The sequence below is a fragment of the Schistosoma haematobium genome, chromosome 3 (assembly GCF_000699445.3).
Source record: "Schistosoma haematobium chromosome 3, whole genome shotgun sequence".
NCBI lineage: Eukaryota > Metazoa > Platyhelminthes > Trematoda > Strigeidida > Schistosomatidae > Schistosoma > Schistosoma haematobium.
This window is the reverse complement of record NC_067198.1, coordinates 39,254,491-39,269,467: the sequence shown is the minus strand read 5'-3', so window position 1 is coordinate 39,269,467 and position 14,977 is coordinate 39,254,491. Positions and strand designations below refer to the sequence as shown.

At 36.2% G+C, this 14,977-nt stretch overlaps 1 protein-coding gene across 1 annotated transcript in view; it reads right to left on the bottom strand.

The window, feature by feature from the left end:
- Positions 1-392: 392 nt before the first annotated feature.
- Positions 393-14,977, bottom strand: part of BAZ1B (Tyrosine-protein kinase baz1b) — a 28,138-nt gene continuing 13,553 nt past the window's right edge. Inside the window, exons 12-21 of the mRNA XM_051213836.1 lie at positions 14,033-14,399; positions 13,565-13,882; positions 12,732-13,068; positions 11,349-11,391; positions 9,211-9,735; positions 7,018-7,459; positions 6,716-6,944; positions 5,960-6,380; positions 4,990-5,227; positions 393-2,178 (exon numbers count right to left, since the gene is read on the bottom strand). Of these exons, the coding sequence (XP_051069849.1) occupies positions 2,141-2,178; positions 4,990-5,227; positions 5,960-6,380; positions 6,716-6,944; positions 7,018-7,459; positions 9,211-9,735; positions 11,349-11,391; positions 12,732-13,068; positions 13,565-13,882; positions 14,033-14,399 (2,958 nt within the window). The 3' untranslated portion in view covers positions 393-2,140. The remainder of the gene's footprint in view (positions 2,179-4,989; positions 5,228-5,959; positions 6,381-6,715; positions 6,945-7,017; positions 7,460-9,210; positions 9,736-11,348; positions 11,392-12,731; positions 13,069-13,564; positions 13,883-14,032; positions 14,400-14,977) is intronic.

Genomic DNA, 14,977 nt, shown 5'->3' with positions numbered 1-14,977 from the left:
GGCTTATACCAATCTGGGCCACCTTTGGCGCCTTCGTGATGTTAGTCTGGCTGTAAAAGGTCGGATCTACAACGCGTCGGTGAGAGCAGTTTTGCTCTATGCTTGTGAAACCTGGCCTCTCCGAGTTGAGGATGTTAGATGACTCTGTGTTTGATCATCGTTGTCTCCGAAGGATTGCTGACATTCAGTGGCAACACCATGTTAGTAATGCAGAGGGTCGACATCGTGTGTTCGAGCATAGAGACGACAATTCAATTCGTGTCACTATCTTGAAACATCAACTTCTGTGGCTTGGACATGTTCTCCGAATGTCGTCCCAGAGAATTCCACGTCGTGCATTATTTGCCGACTCTGGGACTGGTTGGAAGAAGCGGAGAGGTGGTCAGTGTATGACATGGTGTCGGGGTATGAAAGAAATCTGCAAAGGGATGGCTTGTGTTGGTCCTTCACGACTCTCTGGCTGGGGTCCGAGGGATGGTGCTACACAGTGGCTAGAGACGTTATCAGATATGGCTCAGAATAGAAGCCAGTGGCGATCCTGCTGTAACCTTCTTTTACTTTCTTCATAAAAGGTGGTTACTACTTCCTTAACTGAAAGAATTCTTCTGGTTGTACCTTTCCTTTTCCGCCATTATTATCATTACTACACTACTTTACACTAATCTGTGGTCGTTATTGTTCTTTTTTTCTTATACGCATTTTACCTTCCTTTTTCTCTCTCCCCATTTTCATTGTTTTTTGTTGTGTATATATATCTGGTGCCCCCTTGTACCAATATTTATGTGTTCAAATAAATACATAACATACGCAAATCTTAAATCAGTCTAATACATTACAAGTAAAATGAATTCTATCTACTGTGCGCTCATGAAATCTGTGAACATGTATCTTGTTGATAGTAACATTATAAAAGCTGGTGACTGAATAAACATGAGTTATTTAATGTACACTGATCCTGATTTTCTCCCTGCTCACAGTATATTCATCAATGTTGTCAATAATATTCATGTTTCAATACACGACATAAAGCTGATCCTAAGTTGCAGTCCTGACGTAGTGCAGTACTTTGACCTAATAGTTATCAATATTATAGGTCTATTTCATATAAATCCGCTAGTTTTTTTCCAGATATTTTTATTACACTATTAATTTCTTGCAATAAGACATAAATGCTAAAAATAACAATGATATGTGTATATACCATCTTTTAATTAATTCACAACCGATAATAATAGGAATACTTTGTTTATTAAAAATCAAGCTATTTTTTTAAGAAGGTAGTTCAACAAATGTGTGTTACATTATCAATACGTCATGACAATATTGTAGACAAATTATTACTGTGACACAAATATACATAAAAAGGGACAAATAAAATATACCTTTACAAGAATCAATCATATATATATATATATATATATATATATATATATATATAGAGAGAGAGAGAGAGAGAGAAAAAAGTGTACAATAAGGCTGTACAAACCTGCACATCTATATCATGAAGAATGTGACACAAGAAAAGGGAGAACCAGAAAGAAAGAGAGAGGAGGGGAAGAGAAATAGAAGTCACTGAACAATTATCAATCATATACACAAAGGAAGCACACATTGACAATGTTGAGCACAAGTGATTCGATGATTTTTAAAGAAAAGAAAAAAGTAGAAAAAAATTAGAGGAAAAACAAAATAGAGAAAAAAATACATATTCAAAACTGTTTCACTGAATGTTGTTAATTCGAATACAACTTTACTTAAATAAATAATTTGTTTTTTTTTTTTTAAAAAAAAGTTTGAAACAAAAACACACTAGAAAATAGATATATATAATTCTCTCTTTCTAAATTGTAAATGCATACACTTAGAATATCCACTGACAAAATAAAAAAGACAAATAGAGAATAAGCTGATAGTCAAAATAATAATAATAATAATAATGAATAAGAAGATTATGTGTATTGTTTAAATCGAGTCATTGTAAGTTTGTTTTTAATAACAGGAGACAGTATAAACACACACATATCAAAACTTGACTTAGATTATTGCTTTTATGCGTACACAAATGATTCAAAAACAGATATTTCCACACAAAAAAATATCCATCATAATTTCACCAAAATACGATTATTAATATTCATATTCATGCATCACCAAGTGCTGGTCTAGAGTAGATAACATCTAAACGAAAAATATGAAAATAAAACAGACAGAAGAACAATGGTTGAGATGTTTATTTCAACACATAGATAATGGTACAAAGAGGCACTAAATACATATGTGCCACACAAATCTCATTTGATATGTGTGAGGGCTGTCATACTGCCCGGGTGCCCAAACTGAAGCAGGTGGTTTTCTTAGGGGGCCACTCCACGAGCCTTTGACCTGAAGGTCTGATCCACAAGGCAGTGGAGCAACGTAAGGAGACGCAGTCCCATGCTGATCAGTGACCAACAATTGATTCATACACCATTTGTTCCCGCAGGATACTGGAGACCACGTGCACCATTGGTTTGGAATCCGGTTAAGGCGCCGGGCATTCGCTTTTCGTCCTCTCATTTTCGTAAACAACACCCCCGTCACGAGAAGGCAGTGAGTAGGACTTCCCTGGCAGAGGCTATATACGCGTGGCCATGTGAGAGCATTTTGAGAGGGAGAGCGGACTCTCCCCACTCTAGGCCGTACCAGGGCATTTGGGGTGAGATGAGACAAGTAAAAAAAAAACGAAGACAAACTTTGAAAGTTATTTTCAAGATAGCATTACACCTATTTCATAATGTAGCATTTAATTCATGTAATTTCTACATTTCCCAAATTAAAGGGTTTCATTTCAATCATTAATTGGTGTCCTATCGTACTCTGTTCCCAATGTACATCAGATTAAGCATATGAATATTATTACTGCTTTCCAAATTTGTGTTCTATGTTACACGCTACTTCTTATTTGTGGTGTGTTTTGATTCTGTAATTCATGCATTAAATCAAATGAATTTTAAAGCCAGAGATATAAGGAGATCAAGTGTTGGACTCCCGTATGCTCATTGGACCTTGGAGAACAGAAAATTTATTCTGACAGTGATTGTTCGCTTAGCAAATTCATTTAGTCAAGATATTAGTATATGGTTAACAAAATTGAATCTAAATGTATTTCATCACCAAGTAATAACATATGGTGAGTCATATTATATCATATTTAGAACATTACAAGTGATCACTATCGTTAAAACAGTTATGAGCACATAGATTCAACGACAGTAGTTGATAAAAAAATATAATAAACTAACATTCCATTTACTTGAAAAGTTCATATTCACGAGTATGAAGATCACACCATACTGTCAAGTAAATATAAAGTTATAATCGCCTACCTACTTCTTTAAATTACTAAGACAAATTCTAATGAAATGAATTCCTTCTTTGTTGGTTCAAGCTTACTGATTCTAAATATTTCTGATGTTTTATGAAGTGCAGATGCCACTAGAAAATGTTTATAAATATTGCAATAACAAGGTAAAAACTTGAGCGTTTTTCTTTCAAAAAAGAAAGCAAGCATTCAAATGAATACACTAAAGAGATTCCAAGAGAAAAATCCACTTTATAAAGTAACTGATATACCGACAACCTAAGAAATTATTGCAGATAGGCTCACTTGAATAACAAACAGTATACTAACACAGTTGGGATCAGTCAGTTTAGAATGAGTACTTAGAAGACTCAATAACTGGAAAAATGTGATAACAATATCAACGCAGTCAAACGAAAGGAGTTGACTGTAAAAAAATGAACTCAAGTACTTTCTACAGGTGAACAGGCGATCACCACTTCCCAATTCCCTACACCGTAAAACGACGCTTCTTCTTGAGATACCTAAAGATGAAAACTTGACTACTAGAGTTAATTTCACGCTTTGAGGCATGATCAAAGAGCACAAGGGACAATTGTTTGAGGCCTACAATACACATTCTTTTCGCGTGTACTTCTTGATAGGTTAACTCTGTACCTTAAATGCGTTACCACAGAAGACGGAAACCCATAAGACGAGTGTGTTATTTGTAGGACTGACATTTTCTAACTCACTGCTTCCATTGAGAGAAGGTGACACCACTGGAGACCATGGTTATTTGAAGAAAACATCTCACTACCAACACACCCCTTAATACAGTCAGCAGTACGAAATTCGCCGTCGGAACCTGAAGTTCTGCTTTCTTCAATGAACCAGTCTGACATTGTAGTAACTAAAGGAATAAGTATTCCAACCAATAAAGCTCGATGAATCATCAAGATAAGCCAACCAGACTACGTCAAGTTAACAACTATAATCAGAAATATCGATTCACTTTTTAACTCAGTGACTAATAGGGCTCGTTAGTGGGGTAATTATTCTAGAAACGTTTTTTAGAAAGAAATCAGAGTGATGCACGAAATCTAAAGATTACTGTTGATAACAACAAAGATTGCGGGATTTATTAGCATAAATACAAAATGATTATTTTTAAATATACTGGAAAGACAACATATGAGCTTCATATAAAAGGATAGACAATAGTGATGTAACAACTATCAACTTATATATCAGGCTTTAAATTTTACGTTGTACGAACACCTTAATGGTTGAAGCAATTGACGTTATCCACTGGCCTGGAGGTTTGGATTCTGCCCCGCTTGCATCTGATGGATAGATAGGGTAGCATAAACTAACCTTCACATGAAGTAATTAAAAAGCTAGGTACTTGGTTACTTTATTCTTTATATGAGGAGTAAATTATGTTGTTTGACTGAAGAAAATGTAGTGATAGAAAGTTAAGTATCTAGATTACTGAGTAACAACTCAAGTGCAAAATGCAAATGTACCTGTGAATTCGTTTTTCGCCTAATCTAAGTAATAGTGACCAAAAGTAGAGTCACACAACAGTAAGAAGGAGGTATAATAAAACAAAATAAAAGCACATTCTCGGGACTTTGAAACCAAACAAACAGAATACAAAAACGCACCTGTGTTTATATGAGCGAACTGATTCTTCACGAATTTTTCTAACTGCTCTCCAGCTAACCAAACGTCTGAGTCAGCAGCATTATATAATTCGGCGTTATAAAACATAGTACCTAGATCATGTACTAGTTTCTTCAGTCCTGCGCTGGTAGTTTCCGTGTTATACCGTCCTTCAGAAAGCCAATCACGCATCATGGACAAATCGATAGGATCTGTGATAATTTCATAATAATCGGGAACCTAACGGGAATAATGAATCCAGTTGATAATAAATTGAAACATGAATGATAGAAACTAATAAAAATCATCGAAGATACAAACGAACTTTATAGGATGAAAGCTGTGAGTACTGTTACATACAGGATAAACTCAGTTACCACAAAGGTACACGGTGAAAGATATATGTGAGGAAGCTTTAGTAGGTGAATTATTAAACCAGCCCTTTTTATTGTATCATCGACTAGTTTATTACGGGATCCCACAAACAGACACGAGTTCAGCATATAATTCGACTTTGACAGTAAAGCATCGAATCTAATCTATATCTTCTATCTTCCCATACCTGGTTCGTCAAGAATCAGGTACATGAAAGTGAAAGAATCAAACCATAAAAAACAACAGTGTTGTTTCTTTAATCAAAAAACAATCTCTTTAAGGAGTAATATGAAAACCAACTTTTTAGAAGACCTTTGAAAAAAATCGATGGAATGAAAAGGTAGTACTTACACCTCATTCCACAACAAACTTTCCCATAACATATTTAGAATAGTAGTATTGAAATGAAATATGATCGTGGCTTTAACTGGCACACAAAACACTTGGAAACGCACAAGACAACAGGAGCTCGTGAACTTGTAAAACGTAAATGCATTTTATACTAAGTGAATTAAAAATCACTGATGACGAAAAGATGCATGGAATTGACAGCCAAAAAGAATGCCTATAATGAAAGGAAAACATTCAAAACGTTACCTGGCTTCTATCAACAGGTTTTCTGAACGGCCATGAGTGTTTGTGCTTATACACAGCATCAAGAATGTGTGAACATAAAGATTGAGACTTTTCGTCCATTTGTTCTGTTTCTGAAGTATCCTCCTGATCAGACAAGTGTCGTCGTCTACGTTTTGGATATTTATTTAGTTGTGAACTAAGAGCAGACGCTGATCGTGAAGCACTACGTCGACGGGAAATTGGACGTTGATTATTAGAGCGGATATCTACATCTGAAGATGCTTCACTCGATTGTTGTTCATCATCAGTGTCAGACATTGCGATATTCCTTCGAGATCTATTGTTACTTCGTGTTGAACGAGTAAAAGATGTACTATTTAAAAGTTCATCATCGCTACGTTCATCTGGACTGACAACTCGTTTCTTGAAAATTGCTTGATAACTATAGATAAATAAATGAAGAAACACGGAATATGGAACGGAAATATAAGCAGAAAAAAGCGAGTGAAATAAAAATTAATGGAATGATTTTTAGTTCACACTAATGAATTACCGAAATGAAAAAGACAATAATTAGTTTACATTTAATTGATTAGTTGGACCTTTTATCTTACAAAAAACTGTACTCACAAATTTGGTTTTATCTAGTGAAACAAGGTGATATTCTGGTTAAGAAACGATATGTAAGTCATATAACCGATCGTTATAATTCCATACATTAGTGAATTTTAGATTAATAAGGTGATTAGTGTAATAATGATAGACAATAGTACTCACGTTTTCCGACGATAATCTCTGCTTTGAAAATAAGAAGTAATAGTAGAACGTTTTTTATTCGACCGGCAAACTGAACACTGCCAACCATCTCCACGTGGAATATGATGCAATGGGGGATCGTGACAGTCCAGATGGAATACATTGGGACAGTTGGAACATAGAACCAAATCACCAATTGAATCTGAACAAACAAGACAGGATGTATCGTGTCTGATATTTCTAGATGAAACTGAAGAAAACAAATACAGAATTAATATCAATCAAAAACACAGAATACAGACAGTTTAAAAAGGAAATTTTACCTGAATTACGATTGGCTGGACTAATTGAACGTTTTATATTGAACGCACTTGAGTCATTACCGCCTTTGGATCGAAATGAACGGGGATTTCGACGTTTGATTTTTTGAGTAGCTTCACTTTCGCCACTACTTTCTTCATTATTATCGGAATTTAATTGTTCTTCATCATCAGATGACAAAGCACGTTTTCGTCGTCTTGCAGACCGAGCTAAACGTTCTTCACGCTTACGCTTTTCAAGGGCACGGGAGGCTGGTCCACAAGTCGGGCAGAACCAATCACCTGTTGGTACACGTTTTAATGGTGGACGTAAACAGTAGAGATGGAAAGCAAGATTACAACCGTCACAAAGTAGTAAATTATCATCATCTGTTTTCCGACGACAAATACGACAGCGCGCATCTTCCACTGACTTTTCCCAGCGAACACATGCATCCAGACATGCCTAGTTATAAAGAAGTGAATGCAAATCACATTAAAAGGGACGAGAATTTTTTCATCATGCAAAATATTAACCTCCCGCGAAACGGAGTTTAAAATTCCCGGTTAGTAGACAGAATGTTTGTTGAATAATTGGAATTTTTGAAAATATACTGCTTAGGTATTGAGGATAACTTATTATTGTTTAGTAAAACTGTAAAATATTTTATCATGAATGCTTGATATATTACAGATAGAATTTATCTGAATGTGAACAATCGGAATATATGATTGACACTGGACAAAGCAGGTTAATCAGGACTTAATGAACACTAAGTACCTAATCATCCACGGGTGATTTGGAGATACGAATCAGTACTTAAAACAAAGTAGCGAATGGACTGTGTATGTTCATAAAAAGGATAGTATCTGCTTGTTAGTATAGTATAACAATGGACATAGCCTTAGTTATTTGCAAAATACGCTTTTTGAAATATTGATAATAATCAGACGAAAAAATAATTTTACTAAAGAAAAAACACATCAGATTTAAGAATAAATAAATCACAAACGCAGATATACACTTCAAACATCCCTTGTGTAAAACTATTTACAAGGTTGTATGAACAAAACCACTAAGTAACCGGTTGGTTGAAATGTGTGAACTAGTGTGTTAACGCTACAAAATCTTTTTACATATCGAAAGGAGATAGTAACACAAGTTAATATTAGGATGAAAACATTCTACAAGTGTTCAATAATAATAATAATCACTTTGTTATCAAGTACATAGCCCCCAAATGCCCTGGTGCGGCCGATAGTAGGGAGAGTCCGCCCTCCCTCTCGAAATGCTCTCACATGGCCACGCGTATATAGCCTCTGCCAGGGAAGTTCTACTCACTGCCTTCTCGCACCACGAGTGTTGTTTACGAAATTGAGATAACGAAAAGCAAATGCCCGGTGCTCTAACTGGGTTAATAGGCATAGAGAGTCCACCTAAGGGAGTTGGAAAACCCTGATTCCAAACCAATGGTGCACATGGGTTCCAGTATCCTGAAGAAACAAATGGTGTATGAACCAATCGTTGGTCACCGGCTTCCATGGGAATGCATCTCCTGACGATGCTCCTCTGCCTTGTGGATCAGACCTTCAGGTCGAAGGCTTCGGGTGTGGCCCCCTAAGAAGACCACTTGCTTCAGCTTGAGCACCCGGGCAGTGTCACAGCCCTCATACAAATCAAATGAGGTTTGTGGCGCATATGCATCTGCTGCCCCCTTGTACCAATATCGATGTGTTTAAGTAAATATATAAATAAATAACCAAGTACATAACCCCTGTGATAAACTACTGTTGTCTTTTACTGGGTAATGGGGAAAACCAATTTATTGTTCTATGCAAAATTACACAGTGACTTAGTAAAATATGAAAATCATACATAAAATACATCATCTGCACATCTATCTTGAGTTGTTCTTTACATCATCATTCATACTTCTAATCCTGTAGTTATTCCATTTGCTCTCTGTTTCTTTCCTCTCCTCTTTATTTCGATCTTCTGCTGATAAGTATTTTACTTCTAATCCCTGCTACATACTACATATGTCTGTCCGCATAAGTAACACACACTTCAACTATTCATTAGTCGCTTAATTAGCTCAACTGAACTGTGTAGAATTGATATGAACTTATAACTCAATAAGATTAACTTTGATTATCCACAACAATAAAATTAAAGGAAGATATAATTAAACTAAATCGAGCTTTCCACAGAATTACATGTAAGAGATTTAATCGGGTCAGTGTACGAGCATTTTGAACTTCAGTACGCCAAGCTGCCATCCAAGCACGAGTTCGTAGTTCATGAGCTTCAGGGTCTAAAACAGCTTTCTCCAGTTCCTGTGAACGATCATTACTTTCAGATGCGTCTGAATCTTCTCCAGATGAAAATCTACAAAATGGTACATGATCTGGAAAGGGAGTTTTTAGATCATGACAATCATTTGTTCCATTTTGATTAGAGTTGAATTTTGACTTGGTGCAAAGATCAGGAACGTTTAAAAAGCGAGGTATTATATTTTCAGCTACTTCAATAAGAGCAATAGCAAGTCCTGCTTTATTTGGCAATTCACATAGACTGGATAAAGCTGACAGATTTGGTTTTGAAGACAAATTTACATTAAGAGTTTCTTGTTGGATTCCATAGGATTCTTGTATTTGTGCTAAACGCTCTTGCCATTTTGTAAAATCTGGTACACCACCGAGACCACCGGATCTTAGACGAACCTCGGTATCTAAAATATTCTAAAAATAAATCAGAACTTCTGATAGAGACTATTTACATAATGTCAGTATATTGCAGACAAAATATAAATGTTAAAGACAATCCACTTATCAACCGACAACTTGATTAACAAAGTACAGATAGTATTACGTACAAAATGCTAGCAATCTGTATTTCTAGTCACGTGTCTATGACCTTCAATAGAATTGGTTTCTTTACTTCATTTTCAAATACGTAATGACTCAATAGGTAGAATTTATTTACTTGATCTATTGTGGACTATTCGTGCCGTACATCAAGCGCATTCGTTAACACATAGCTCCGCGGTACAATATTTCATTCTTTCAAATGGATTGACATTTACAATAAAGTATTTCTAGGGACCTTTTCGGAGATTTTTGTCCACTGTATTTCAGCAGAAATAAATATCAGCTCCTCACATAAGAGTTCTGAAGCTTTTCCACATTAATCCCAGTTAAACTTAACTTTAAATATATGACAAACGAAAAATCTATGTTTTTTCGGCCGTGTATATATAATTATTGCACTGAACACTTTGGTGATGAAGCCCTTTAATAGACTTGAGCAACAATGTAAGCCACGTCCGGACTTAAATTTTCTCTTTTTAAACTCAAATTGCTTTAGGACTGGTTTGAGTCAACATCTGAACTAATGATAGGAAGCGAAGTAGTTGAGTGCGTTGATGTTCGCCTTTCAGCCAGGTTCAGGTTCCGATTCCACTCTACATATCTTGTTATAGGGAACCAGATGGTATCATTAGCACTGTTAGCCAAATAACCTGTGTAGAAGCTAATAATAAAGTTGGTATCTGAAGAATTGTCGACAAAGATTCCGAAAGATCGGTTGGACTGTTCCAACTTGCGGAGTCGGCAAAATATCCTTTTGCTAACGTAAGGGCGAGTGTACTGCGTTCTAGTCTATGGCTATGAAACAGTCCATAAATATAGAAGACATGCGCCGGCTGCAGGTTTTTGATTGCAAGTGTCTTCGAGATATTTCTTTTACATCGTGGAGCGAATGAGTAGGTAATGTTGAGGTGACTGAGATGTGTTACGTATGCTGAATCAACCACAACCTCGACACTTAATGTTGTCAAATGTAGTAGTACGCTGGAAGAAAGCTAACGACAGGCAAATCAAGACATTTATCAGTTTACGAAGTCATCGGCTGCTGGACTGAGTCATGTAGGTAGATGGAGATTACCTGGTTGGGGACCACGCGCCTGTCATAACCAGTGGATAGAAATTGGGTGGCGCAGGTGCATTCATTCCTTCCATTAGAACCTGAGACCCGAAATCTCGTACTTTTTTGGCCTACACCTAATCTTTTTCATTACTACTGATACTAGTACTACTCCTTCTATCACTCTAACATTTATCTTGATAATTTTATCTCGACGTCCTTATGTGGTATGGTAGCTTGAGCTGATGTAAGTGTATCGCGTTCTACGGTGCATATGAGACTAACAATGAAAACCTATCACATATAAATTATGACAAAATTATTTGAAAAATACACCATTTTATGAACTTGTATCTACCAATGAATAAAAAACAAACATAAGTAACATCTTCAATTAATATAATCACATATTAAAAGTAATCAAACTTACTTTTAACAATGCTCCTGCCAAAGCGGCTCCAGCAGGAAGATCACTATAATAGAAAAATATTTCACATTTCTGTTAATCATAGAAAACTAAACCATTACAAATTAAATTGAAATTGTGTAAAATTAGTGTCCCCGATCGTCACTGCTACCTTGACGTGGTGGTCGAACTTACCTATCGTGATAAAACAATGGGACTATACTGGTTGGAACAATCGTTCCTCAAGGTTCTAACATGCCAGGCAAGTCAGTTGACGAACGGTAAGATTGAAAACAGCAAACCCGAGGTCTGAAGGCGAAGTCATACTGCTGACTGTACAGAGGCATGACGGCAGTAAGGTGTTTCTTCCAGAAAACCAGCACGACAGCAATGCTGTCTTCCCACAAAGGAAGGGTGGAGTCAGAATAGATCGACCCTAAAAATGCACACCTCTCCTTATTCCACGGATATCAGTCTCCGGCGATAAGGTCTCAACAAGAACGGAGCTAATACGAGAACTGCCCACGAAAAGATAGTATGTGACCGACCTCGAGCAGTTGTCCCTTTGGCACTGCGGTCACGCTCTCAGGTCACTAAGATCAACTCTAACCCAATTTCATTTTCAGGTACCTCCAGAAGAACCTTACCACAGTGTGGGCAACCGGGAAGTGATAACCGCCCTTATACCTCTAATAGCACTCAAGAACACTGTATTCATAGACTGACTGAAAATTAGGGTCTACCACGGCAATCAATCAGGTGAACTCGAAGCTGTCAAACAAATCCTCATCAACGGGCATTGACTACGAAGGATAAACATCAAACTATTCAAGAACGAAGAAAAAAGACAGAATTAGTCCTTAGTTTTAGCATGTCATAGCTAGACTGTTTCCCTTTTCTTATCACATACTTTTGAGACGTGAAATCAAATAGAACAAATTGTACTGATAAATTGTTGTTTTAATTCGAGACTGCATAGACTGTTGTCCCGTCAATTAAGCAACTGATAAACGACTACAAGTAATACAATTTGCCAGAACCCGTATACACATGCACGAACTTAGTTACTAGTGCCCTATAAAATGAATATTAGATTAGAAAATAGTTTTAAAATAGAAAAATGACAGGAAAACTATGTGGAAAATGCAAAACGTTTCGGATAACTAAACTTAAATTTTATGTTTCATATAATAAGTCCCTGTACAGAAATTTGAATAAAGCCAGAATAATACGAATTCTTTTCACTTCATGGTTTATCATCAGCTATTTACAACTATATCCGTATTGAAGTAAAACATTGAAACGTGTTGATATTTAAAATAATTATTATAATTTTTAACGTTTATGCTGAAAAAAATGAAAAAAATAGATAACTAGCCATGGTACCATAAAAGATCCAAAACTTACCGTTTATGAGATGGATGTTTTTCTACATTTATAGGAGTACCATTCGTCGTGTCAGCTTTAATTACCAATTCATTTGAGAGACCACTTCTCCATCTTTTTTTAAGTGACTCCAGAAATCCATCTGCCAATAACTGACTTTTTAAATGACTTTCTCGAACACCGCGAGTTAGCAATGAATTTAACAATTCATCTAACTGTTCAGGACGATCATAAAAATACCAATTACTCCAGGAACTTGAAATAGTTCCACTGTTCAATGTGCCATTTTTTACAAAACCATGAGCAGGTTGTGGTATTGTTTCATCACTCAGAGTGGTAATTGGGACAGATTCATTTTCTACAAACAAAAAGCGTGCCAAATTCTAGATTGTATGGAGAAACTATGAAAAAGTAAATTGCAGTAAACCACTTAAATGTATCATATCAATACGTATATTGCCCCCAAAGACCCTGGTACGACCGAGAGTGGGGAGAGTTAGCTCTCCCTCTCAAAATACTTCCACACGACCTCGAGTACACAGCCACTGTCAGGATCCTAAGGAAACAAATGGTGCATGAACCTAATAGTGGTCACCGGCTACCATGGGACTGTATCTCCTAGCGTTGCTCCACTGCCTTGTGGGTTAGACCTCCAGGTCAAAGGCTCGGGGAGTGGCCACCTAAGAAAACCGCCTGTTCCAGTTTGGGCGCCCGGGCAGTATTTCAGCCCTCACACGAATCACTCGATTTGTGTGACACATATGTATTTGGTGCCCCTTTGTACCAATATTTATGTGTTCAAATAAATAAATAAATAATTACGTAAATTAATATATTAAGGAAATATTAATTACTTCTAAAGGAATCAACCGAATACATGATACTTGAGGAAGCCCAATTAGCCTCCAAAAACAAACGATCCGGAGAACAACGGAAATACCAAACACGACGATAATATCTATCATAACCAATAGGGTTGTTTCGTAGAACACATTTTGCTTCTGTAGACCGAATATCATGAAGTCGACTAACTGTATTAATTGCACGTTCTTCAGCATGTTCTTGAGCCATTTCCAGACGGCGTTGACGTTCCAGATTTTCTTTTTCTTCCTTTTCTATTGCTGCTCGTGCAGCTAGAATTCGTCTGCGTTTTACAATTGATGCTAAGTCATCTGAAATAGTTAATAGTTACATTTTAAAGTGTTTGCTTCGCATTTATTTTAATCAGATATGTAAGTCAAATGTTCTATTACGCTGTGATTAATTTTTACATTATTTTTTCATTTAAACAAGCGAGTAAATCATTTTTAGAAACAACTTACTTTCAGAATCTGTGATATCATCAGCAGTAGCGGTAGGAGTGTCTGCTTTAGACTTCGACTCATCAAGTTGATTGGTAGATATATTATTGCTATTATTATTATTACTGGTGGCTTTGTTAGCTTCATTTGCATTATCTTTTTTGTCTTTTTTTCGTAAGTTTTTATCACGTAACACCTGAATTTTCCTTTGCCAAGCATCAGCTGCACGACGTTGACATGCCATAATATGATCATCTATAAGATCAAGATCGAAAATTTTATCCACTGCCCATTCCAACGCTATTACACGTATTTCTGGAAACAGTTCATGTAGATCAGAGTTGGATAAGTGGTGTATAAGTTGTGTCACAGAATTCTGGTCAAATGGCTAAAAATTTGAATACAAAATGAATGGTATTCTAGATATACACTCAATTGAAAGTGATTATATAAAAGAAAAGAATATATACAGAAAACGCAGCCTATCACAAGTGTTTAAAATGAAAACCGTGTTTCCTTCCAAAGCAGAGTTGAATTGCGGTTGTGAGTGGAAGTTAGGGAACACTATTCGTTGTGGTTGAAATTCGTCAGCTGGATTTGTCTGCATCTCAGTATCCATGTTTAAACCGTACTTCCCTTTGCAAATAAATAATTTATGAAATATATTAGTCTAAATTCCTAAATAAAAACTCTTGCACTTTACTTTGAGGTCAGTTACAACGTAAGACCAGGCACATCCATGCATCGGTCTAAGTTGCCATACCTCATTAGCACAATAAGATGAGCACCGAATTCATAGTAGTTAATTCAATGGTGGTAATATATGGAAGAAAGATTGCATATAACGATATAGAACAGGAAGAAAGAATTAGTACGTAGAAAAATACGAAGCGATTTTAATCTCATACTCTAAGGGAAGGCAGAGAGTGCATAACAACCCTCATACTTCTAACAGCACTCAAGACC